Source organism: Marmota marmota, unplaced genomic scaffold, assembly GCF_001458135.2.
Source record: "Marmota marmota marmota unplaced genomic scaffold, marMar, whole genome shotgun sequence".
Classification (NCBI taxonomy): Eukaryota; Metazoa; Chordata; class Mammalia; order Rodentia; family Sciuridae; genus Marmota; species Marmota marmota.
The window spans coordinates 763,189-774,152 of NW_026000110.1; the positions used below are offsets into that span (position 1 = coordinate 763,189).

Genomic DNA, 10,964 nt, shown 5'->3' on the forward strand with positions numbered 1-10,964 from the left:
CGCCTACCCCCGGTGGCGTCCCCTCGTGCCCCCCCCCCCCCGACTGCACTTTTCACGTGTCCTGTCCACAGGCTGCGCCACCCACGGGCATTCACAGGGAGCAGCCGTGGGGACAGCCGGGGGCTGAGGCGCCTTACAGCCCGGGCTTGGCCTGAGGGTCCTCATGGCGCCTGTGCAGGGGACAGTCACTCAGCACCCCGGATAGACAGCAGCGGGCTGGGGGGTGTCGTTCTGCTCAGCTAAGCCCTCAAATGCCCCATCGGCCATCTCAGGGAAAAGGACAGAGGACGCTGCGCTCAAAAGACCAACTAGCAGGGGGACAGGGTCCCCGCCCTCCCAGGGACCTGGTTCCAACCCGCTTGAGCGCAGACGGAGGATGATCGCGACGGTGCTCCCAACCCCGAGGCTGTCCTGTCCACTACGGGAGAGGACAGCGGGACCGGGCATGCCCAGCGGTCACGGCGTCGGCGTGGCCATATCTTAGGTGGACTGGGAAGCAGGTGCCCGGGTTTGGCATCTCAGGAGAACCCCTTGATTCCTTATCATAGCCCCGCCGTCTCGGCCATCTCTGTCCCCTGACCCTGGGAATCGGGTGTGGAGTTCTGGGTGAGGACACCTCCTGTCCCCCTAAATCACAGAGAGCCAAGAACGGCAGAGAAGGCCCTGCAGCCCAGGCTGACCCACCATTAGGTGCCGCCCCTGGGATCCTGTGACTCATGGGAAAGAGGGAGTCTACACGGGGTGGGTGGGGGCCACTTGGTAGAAATGACGCCCCCAATGACGTGTAAGGGGCGCAGAGAGGAAAGCGGTGAGTATCAGTCAGCTGCGCTGCATAACAAAAGAACCCCCCCAACTGTTTGCTACCCTCGTGGTATTTGATGATGGTGGTTTAAGGCCCACCCGGCCTCCCTGCTCCGAGGTGCTCGGATGGAGGCGGCTGGCCCTCTTGGTTGAAGGGCCGAGTCTCCCGTAGACCTGGGGCTTCAGCTGAGGCCGCCTCACATCCCTGCAGGGTGAGGCTCGTTCCCTTGGTGGCCAGCAGGGCAGGGCGCCCGAGAGAGAGAGAGAGAGAGAGAGAGAGAGAGAGAGAGAGAGAGAGAAAGAGAGAGACCACACCCGGCTGAGACCAGCCCAGCCTCCCTTCTGCCAAAGCCCAGCCTCCGGGGAGGCCCACCCAGAGCCCGCCCCCAGAGGAGGAATGCAGCCCAGCCGCCCTGCACAGGGGTGTGGACCTGGGCAGGCGAAGGAGGGAGGCCGGTCCCCCTGGGGAGGCCTGAGAGGCAAGGTAAACAGATTGCGAGGTGACAGTCTTCCCGCCAACATGGTGGCCTCGTCACGGGACATCCATGTCCATCACCTTCTGCACCCAGACCTGGGCTGGGCGGCTGGAGCCTGTCTGCAGGGACATCGCTGGTGACTCCAAATGCAAACTAAGCTTCCTCTTCTTCTCATTGATCAATCTGTTGATCAATCAATCGATCAATCAATGAATCAATATATGTACCTACCTACCGATCTACACAGTGATAAGTGTAGATAAGTATAAATACGGTGACATAGTGACATATACGCACCTTTTCTCTTCATAAATACACATACATATGGCTGTGTATGTATACAGAGGTCCCCAACCTCGGTTCTTTGTGTGTGGACACTTTGTAGGAAGGGAGGACGTCTGTATTTGGAGGGTGTTTATGTTTCAGGGCACCAGAGAATCATCCTGGTTTTGGAAACAACTCTTAGCAGGAATGTTCTAGTTTAAAAAAAAAAACAAAAAACTATACACACAGCCGGGCACCGAGGTGCACGCCTGCCATCCCAGCAGCTCGGGAGGCTGAGGCAGGAGGATGGCGAGTTCAAAGCCAGCCTCCGCCAAAGCGAGGCCCTAAGCAGCTCAGGGAGACCCTGTCTCTCAATAAAATGCAAAATAGGGCTGGGGACGAGGCTCAGGGGTCGAGTGTCCCTGAGTTCAATCCCTGGTACCCAAAATAAAAAAATAAAATAAAACCCTATATACACACACACATGCACACTTATAGATGCACACATAAGTACGTATGTAAATGCATTTAATAGTCATGTTTGTATACGTGCAGACACATCCATCCATGTGTGTGTCTATGCATGTATGGGAGTAATTATAGATATAATACATAACGATACATTATATATATCATATAATTATTATATGGTATACATAATCACATATACATCACATATCTGATATGATAATGAAATATACATCTCAGATACAATATATATATATATATATATATATATATATATATATATATATATAATATATTGTATATATGTATAACTATAATACACATCTCATATAATTATGATATATAATTATCTACATAATTATGTAGACTTGATATATTTTACATATTATGTAATATAATTATGTGATTGTTATATATTATACAATCACATTTTATATGTTGCATATTACAATAGGATATATATTGTATGTGATTATATAAGCTATATAATCACGTGCATTGTATGACATACATTATTTATGCAGAATGTGCATTATGTATATTGCATATTAGATTTTACATGGTCAATTATCACATGTCACACACATAATTCACATATAATTAATTAAATGCTTCTGTTATGCGACACTTTTCTGCCCTGTCCCTCCATGTCTGTGGGTTCTACGGCCTCAGATTGAGCCCACCAAGCACGGATTGAAAATTGTCCTTTAGCTGGGTCATCAGCTTCCAGCCACCCTAAGTCACCTAGAGGTGGTTTCAAGTGCCCTGGGGGCCACCGGGGTCCGTTCTGAGCATCCGGGGCTTCGGCAGCCCCGACAGCGTGCTGAGGCACAGCCCTGCGGCTGAACCGGAGCCTGTCCATCAAGGGCTGCAGACCCCGGAGCGGACCGTGCAGAGCGCGGCCCTGGGTGTCTGTCCCCCGAAGGACGCGGTTCACCAGGCGGCTCCCGGCCCGCGTCCAGGCGCCTTTCCAGGCCCTTCTCCGACCTGCCCTTTTTAGCCGCGATCTGCTCACCCATTTTTTTTTTTGTCTCAGGCAGACTTTCTTTGTCCACCCTGCAGGTAACACGGTGGCCAGAATCGTGTCTCCGATCGTGTCTGTGGTGGTGGTGGCCTTGGTGGGGGCCGGGGTCAGCTACTTCAAGTCCAACCCGAGGAGAAATTGTTTTCGGGCCAGTGGTAAGTTCCTTCTCTTGTCCCTCTCGTAGTACGGGCTGCTTTAAGCCAGCCAGCAAATGCTTCCTGGTGGCTGCTTTTTACAAACTGCAGGGGCTTAGCCCCCGGGGACCGAGGGAGCTATAGACACTCTCCAACGACAGAACCCAGAACCGGGGGAGGGCCGCTGATGGCGAAGGACCAGTCACATTTTTCACTGGCGTCTCTGGGGTCTGGATGGGAGACCACCCACGTGGAGGTCGGCCCGGGCCTCCGCGGGCGGCCTCCCTCCGGGAGTTTGTGAGGGTCTCCAAAACCTGGCCTCGCGCGCCCTCTGCTGGCCGAGACGCGGTACTGACAGTCCCTGAGCCACTCAGGGAGCCCCCGTCTCTCAATAAAACACAAAATAGGGCTGGGGACAGGGGCTCAGGGGGTCTGAGTGCCCTTGGGCTCAGTCCCCCCTGGTACTAGGAAAAAAGAAGAAAATTACCCTCCGCACTTCGGATCTGATGAGGCCGCGTTAAAAAAAAAAAATGAGGCTCACACAAATATTAGTTTGAACTCCAAAAGCTTTCGCTGAAATCCCCCGAAATGCATTAGGGAAGATGGATGCAGCTTCACCCCCGGCCCCGACCTGAGACGTCTTCCTTTGGCCCCTTCCCTTCCAGATCCAGAGACGGTGTGAAGGGGGCCAGATCCTCCCGAGGTCCCCAGAAGGACCCGAGGACACCGGGGACCGTCCCGCGGAAAGGCTCCTTTTATATTTCAGTGCATTCTGTGGCCTCCACCCGGCAGCTCCTGCCTTCACGGGGCGTGGGGGGGGGGGGGTCCTCCACGGAGGCTGAGCCCGGCTGCGGAGGCCAGGGAGCAGATGGGTCTCGGGGACCGAGGCTGCGGCCGTAATTACTGGACACTGCCCCTTCGCCCCCTGCAAGGGGCAGGAGGGATTCCCAGGGCTCTCGTCCCCTCTCCAGTCCCCTCCAAATGGAATTTGAGGTTTTAAAATGTAAAGTCACACGGATGTTAAAATCACCTCGTGGAAATGGGTCTTGCAAGCAAGACTTTTTTCTAGAAAATTCTTTTTTCCTTTTTTGTACTGGGAATGCAATCCAGGGGTGCTTTACCACTGAGCTTTGTTGCCAGCCTTTTTTTCAAAAAAAAAAAAAATTTTAAATTTTGAGACAGAGTCTCGATAAGTTGCTTAGGGCCTCACTGAGCGGCGGAGGCTGGCCTCCAACTTGCCATCCTCCTGCCTCAGCCTCCGCCCTTGGTTTATACCTTTGTCTATTCACGGAGGGGAAACCTCCTAGATCCTTCAACATCTAAAGACTGTCTGAGCCATTCGCTCTATTTTTAGGGACACTTTGAGGGACAGGGGAAAAAAATGGCCTTCGGATCCAGTTTGATTCAGGAGTGGTTTGTAATGACGTAAGTTTTTACACTTTGACCCAAATATCAGAACCAAAGATTCTGGAAGTAATGACAGGCTGGAACTCGTACAGAAGACCCCCCCCTCAAGTCCCCAACACGGACACTTTGGGTTCACCTTGTCATCCGGGCTGCAGGTCTCCAGAGAGAGGAGTGAAATAGCCTCGATTTGAAAAAGGACACAAAACTTGCAATCCTGGTGGCTCGGAATCAGGTTCCTCATTTTTTCTTTTTTTGGTACCAGGAATTGAACTCAGGGACACCCGACCCCTGAGCCCCGTCCCCAGCCCTATTTTGCATTTTATTTAGAGACAGGGTCTCCCTGAGCTGCTTCGGGCCTCGCTTTGGCAGAGGCTGGCTTTGAACTCATGATCCTCCTGCCTCAGCCTCCCCAACAGCTGGGATGACAGGCGTGGGCCACCCAAGAGTCTCAGGGAGACCCTGTCTCTCAATAAAATACAAAATAGGGCTGGGGACGGGCCTCAGGGGTCAAGAGCCCCTGAGTTCAATCCCTGGTACCAAAAAAAAAAAAAAAAAAAAAAAAAAAAACCAACCACACTGAGATTCCTACCCGCACACTGAGGTAGAATCTAAACATTTTTGATGGACAGCTGCCCATTTCCATGACTGTCCTAAACCACTTTTAATTCCTTCACATAAGAGTGGGCGCTGGGGGTAGCCCAGGGACAGGGCGGGCACTTTGCAGGCTCCGGGCCCTGAGTGTGAACCTCAGCATGTCCTCCAACTCTCCAATCGACAAATAAATAAATACAAAAGGAAACCCTTGGCTTTGACTGTTGCCCTGTATTAAGTTTCACCTTAAGGAGTCCCTTTCTGGGTTGACTTAGGAACATATAAAATAGGGTCAGACCGTGACAAGATCAAACCACGCCCCAGGACAAGAGGGTGAAGATATTGGGATATATGTTAGATCTCCGTTACTGTGACAAAACACCCGAGGTAAGTCAACTTATCACAAGGATTTCTTTGGGACTCACTGTTTCAGGGGCTCAATCCGGGATTGGGGGTTTGAGTGACCTTTTTCATCACTGTCACCAAAAGACCTGAAAAAAAAACAGCTTAGAGGAGGAAGAGTTTTTCTGAGGCTCACGGTGTCCGAGGTCTAGTCCGTGGTGGGCCGACTCCATGGCTCAGCCCAAGGGGAGCAGAACAAAATGGCGGAAGGGCCTGGAGGAGGAGAGCAGCTCAGGACGGGGCCCCAGGGAGCAGAGGAAGAAGAGGAGGAGGAGGAGGAGGACAAGGAGGTTTCTTGAAGCTGTGCAAACTTTTATAAGTTTCACAACCTCTCTGAGCCTTAATTACCCCATTTAAAAAAAAAAAGAGATAAATAAACACGTTGGGAATTTCTTAGAAATGGCTGGAAACTCTACACCATGAAATCAAAACCACAGAGGAAAACTATGGCTCTGGAGAGTAGAGAATCCAAGCTGTTTGGCCCAGTATTTCCTTCTCAATAGTTTTAAATCCGCTAAATTTGACCAATGGGGCCCCGTTCCTGGGCTCACAGAAGAACTACATTTCCCAGAATCCCTTGCAGCCAGGCATGACCATGTGACTCGGTCTGGCCAATGGCAAGTCGCCTCCGTTTTTTGAAGCCTAAAACTCTTATAAAATCCTAAAAATCGTGTAAAGATTTCTAAAAACATGATACTAAACACAATAAAAATTATTAAAATGATAACATTTTAAAAATCATTTCTAAATTATTAAGATCATATACTTGAAGAATCATTTTAAATTATTAAAATACTTTTTTTTTTTTTTTTTACTGGTGTATATTAATTAAGCAGAACAGCGTGTTTCACTGTGGGCTACGCATATAACATAATTTGCTTAAAATTACAGCCCAGTTCTTCCCCATTTCTTCCCTTTCCTCCTCTTCCTGCAAATGTCATTCTTCATGGCTGAGTAATATTCCATTATATATCACATTTTCTTTATCCATTCATCCACTGATGGATCCCCAGGCTGGCTCCGTAGTTTGGCTGCTGTGAACTGTGCTGCTCTGAACCTGGGTGTGCGTGGATCATTGCCGTGAGATGACTTTCATGCTTCAGGATAGATGAAGCTGGGTCATCTGTTGGTCCCATGCCTGGCCTTTTGAGGAACCCCCCTACCGAGTTGCGTAGTGGTTGTTGGAATTTACAGCCCCACCAACCGTGTAAAGAGTTCTTTTCTCCCCCCACACTCTCCGCCGTCCATTATCATAGATGTTCTTGACGAACACCATTCTGACCCGCGTGAGATGAGGTTTTTCAGCCTAGATTTAATTTGCATTCCCATCGCTCTTTTTCCCACATTCATGGGCAGCCTGCGGTCTTTCTGAGCTTGTCAATCAGAGAACACACCGGGTACCCCCCCCCCCAGTCGAGCATTCGACATCCCAAAGAGGGAGAATCGGATCTTCATTTTTTGAAAAACGTTTTTATCATCGAATATACCCCAATACTAGTCAAAGCACGCTGTATTCTGCTTGTTTGCAGAGATAAACCTTTTACATGCCGAAGACCAATCCAGTTCACGATTTTGCCCAGGCAAACAGCAAGAAAAAAAAGTTCAGGGTGTGATTGCCCGCACCTGACATCCCAGCGGCTGTGGAGGCTGAGGCAGGAGGATCACGAGTTCAAAGGCAGCCTCCGCCAAAGCGAGGCCCTCAGCAGCTCAGGGAGACCCTGTCCCTAAATAAAATGCAAAATAGGGCTGGGGACGGGGCTCAGGGGGGTTTAATCCTCAGGAAAAAAAATATTTTAAAGATCAACAATTGCTAAGGAACAACTTTTATCGACATATGAACGATTGATACAAAGTGGCGACTCTGACACACAGAAATTTGCATATTTGTCACAAACACTTCCTCTCCTTTTTTTTTTCTTTTCTTCCGGGTGGCAAACTCATAGTGTCAATCAAATAGGTTGTCCCTTTTTTTAAAATGGCTTTTCAATTTGTCATCTGTCTTCTCAGCTTGCATTTGATGTTAGATCAGGGTCCCCTGGATTCTCCAGTGACATCACCCTCTCCACGGTGAGGACATCTTGAGGACATGACTCCAGGGGCTCCCTGGGAAAGCGCCCGCTCAGTGTGGCCGTTGGCCAGCGCCTTCTCTTGGGAACCCTCTCTCCCTGGTCTAAACGCGCACCTGCCCTTTCACCCGGGAGCGAGGGGGCTGCCTGTCCCCTGCTGACTGGGCACAGTGTCATTTCGAAAGAGGCTTTTGCTCTGCTTGGAGAGGAAACCCAAGAGTGACTGTGGGACCCAAGAGTGACTGTGGGGCAGGGGACGGCAGCACATGGACAGAAGGTTGTGTTGCAGACCCAGCGCCTCCAACCTCTGTCCCGTTTCCCGCCTTCCGTTTCCCTCCTGGGCTGACCTTCAGTGTGATGGACACGTCCAGCTTCCCCGTTCCCAGCAAAGACACCTGAAGACAAAGTCCAAGGAGCTCTGGGGGGTCGGGGGTGAGTGGAGCGGCCGGCTGTGTCCTCAGGGCCTGGCAGAGGGATCCAGCCAGGTGGCCTCCCACCCAGAGGCCTCTCCAGCCTCTGGGCACTGTTTCCCCACAGCCTGGAGTGAGGCTGGTGTAGTGTCACCTCTAGGGCCATTGGCCATGTCTGGAGAAGGTTCTGGATCTGACTGTTGGGGAGGGGCTGCTGCTCCTAGTGTCTGGTGTGTGGAGCCCAGAGAGGCTGCTCCACTCGGGGTGCATGCACAGGATTCAGGCCCACACCTACCTGCACCCCTCCTCGGCCTGCCCACGAAGGGCCCTTCACCTGAAGCATCAACCCGGTCCCCGCAGTAACCCGAGGCTTCAAGGACGCATTGTGAGGGGCCACCTGGCCCCATGGGTCTCTGCCTGTCCCCCAACTGGATGCAATAAGGTGCTTGGTCCGGCTATGCGCTGTCCCTGGAGCCGGCCAGGCCCACTGGCCTACAGGAGGGCCAGCCTCTTGGGTCTTGTGACCCCGGGTTGAAATACACTGTCACTCAAGGGACCCTTCCTGGGCCACTGGCCTCTGGATCCTTTCTCTAGCCCAGCTGCAGGCTCTGCAGGGGCTCCCACCTGCTGGGTGGGGGTGGACGCAAAAGGCCCAGGGGAGGCTGGTTTGCATCTGAGGGCATCCCGCACCCCACGGGGGCCAGGTGGGAAGTCACCTTTATGTATTCTATGTGGCCATCCACAGGCCACCTGCTCCTTCCCCCAGCTCACCTGGATGCTCACCTGCATCTGTCCATCCACCTCGTCCCTCACCTTCTTATTCACTCCTACTTCCTCCAACCCGCCTGCTCAGGCCGCATTCCTTCAGCGGAACCACTCCTGAGCCCCTTCGTCCAGCTCGCCTGTCCAGGTGCGCATGCGCACACCCATCCGTCCCTCCACCCATTCATTCATTCAACTCAGCAGCTCCTTCATTCAGTGAAACCTACTCCAACACCCATTCGGATCACTTGTCCAGGTGCGCATGCGCTCATTCATTGATTCATTCATTCATTCACCTGTTCATTCTGGCACTGACTCATTCATTCCACCATCTACTTGCTCAATTAAGCTGCTCCTTCAGTCATTCATTCATCTGCTCCTTCACTCATTCATTCAGCTGAAACTGGTCGTGCATTCTTTCAACCCATCTGTTCACGCAACCGCGTGCTCATTCATTCATTCATTCATTCATTCGACTCACCTGCTCCTTCACTCATCAGTGCAGTCGTTCTTCATTCAATTCACCTCGTCCATTCATTCATTCAAGTTATCTGCTCATCCATTCATGCATTCAGCTCATCTGCTCACGCGGAAGTCTCTCATGCACTCATTCATTCCGCAGAATCTGCTCGTGCATCTATTCATTCCGCTTGTCTGTCCATGTGTGCAGGCGCTCATGCCTTCATTCACCTGCCTGTTCATTCATTCATCCACTCAGAGGAATCTGGTCATGCTTTCACTCAATTCACCGGTTCATGCACAAACGCGCCCATTCATTCAACTCACCTGCTCACTCATTCATTCATTCACCTACCCGTTCACTCATTCATTTGTTCATCTGCTCATTCATTCACTCAGCAGGATCTGCTCGTGCATCCATTAATTCCACTAGTCTGTCCATGTGTGTAGCGCTCATGCATTCATTCCACCTGCGTGTTCATTCATTCATTCATTCATTCTTCATTGGAATCTGCTCCTGTACCCATTCATTCAACTCATCAGTTCATGTGCACACGTACTCATTCATCCATTCCCCTGCTCACTCATTCATTCATTCATTCCCCTGCTCATTCATCAGCGGAATCTGCTCACACAATTCATTTAGCGCAACAGTTCATGCGCGCACGTGCTCATTCATTCGTTCGACTCACCTGATCAGGCACGCATTCATTCATTCAAGGCCCCTGCTCATTCACTGTTTCATTCAACTCATCTGTTCATTCATGCATTCATTCGCTTATTCGCTCAGCGGAATCGGCTTGTGCACCCATTCATTTTACTCATCTGTCCATATGTATAGGCGCTCACGCATTCAACCTGACTGTTCATTCAGTCACTCAGCAGAATCTGCTCGTGTACCCATTCTTTCAACTCATCTGTTCATGCGCACACATGCTCATTCCTTCGTTCATTTGCTCATTCATCCATTCACTTGCTCATTCATTCATTCACTTGCTCATTCATTCATTCACTTGCTCATTCATTCATTCACTTGCTCATTCATCCGTTCACGCGGTCATTCATCCATTCACGTGCTCATTCATCCATTCACGTGCTCATTCATTCGTTCACGTGCTCATTCGTCCATACACTTGCTCATTCGTTCATTCACACGCTCATTCATTCATTCACAGGCTCATTCATTCATTCACTTGCTCACTCATTCATTCACGCCCTCATTCATTCATTCACTTGCTCACTCATTCATTCAATCCCCTGCTCACGCATTCATTCATTCCCCTGCTCATTCATCAGCGGAATCTGCTCACACGATTCATTTAGCACAACAGTTCATGCGTGCACGTGGTCATTCATTCGTTCGACTCACCTGATCAGGCACACGTTCATTCATTCAAGGCCCCTGCTCATTCATTGTTTCATTCAACTCATCTGTTCATGCATTCATTCATTCGCTCATTCGTTTATCGGAATCTGCTTGTGCACCCATTCTTTCAACTCATCTGTTCATGCGCATACGTGCTCATTCCTTCCTTCACTTGCTCATTCATTCCTTCACTTGCTCATTCATTCATTCACCCACTCATTCATTCATTCACTTGCTCATTCATTTGCTACTCATTCATTCACGCGCTCACTGACTCATCCACGGGCTCACTCACTCATTCATTCATCATGTCATTCCCTCACTCAGCGGAATC

General features: G+C 50.5%; 1 protein-coding gene across 1 annotated transcript in view; it reads left to right on the forward strand.

Annotated features, from left to right (window-relative positions):
- Xg (Xg glycoprotein (Xg blood group)) overlaps nucleotides 1-10,964 on the forward strand; it is a 46,351-nt gene that overhangs the window by 14,414 nt on the left and 20,973 nt on the right. Inside the window, exons 10-11 of the mRNA XM_015506867.2 lie at nucleotides 3,072-3,188; nucleotides 3,833-3,941. Of these exons, the coding sequence (XP_015362353.2) occupies nucleotides 3,072-3,188; nucleotides 3,833-3,849 (134 nt within the window). The 3' untranslated portion in view covers nucleotides 3,850-3,941. The remainder of the gene's footprint in view (nucleotides 1-3,071; nucleotides 3,189-3,832; nucleotides 3,942-10,964) is intronic.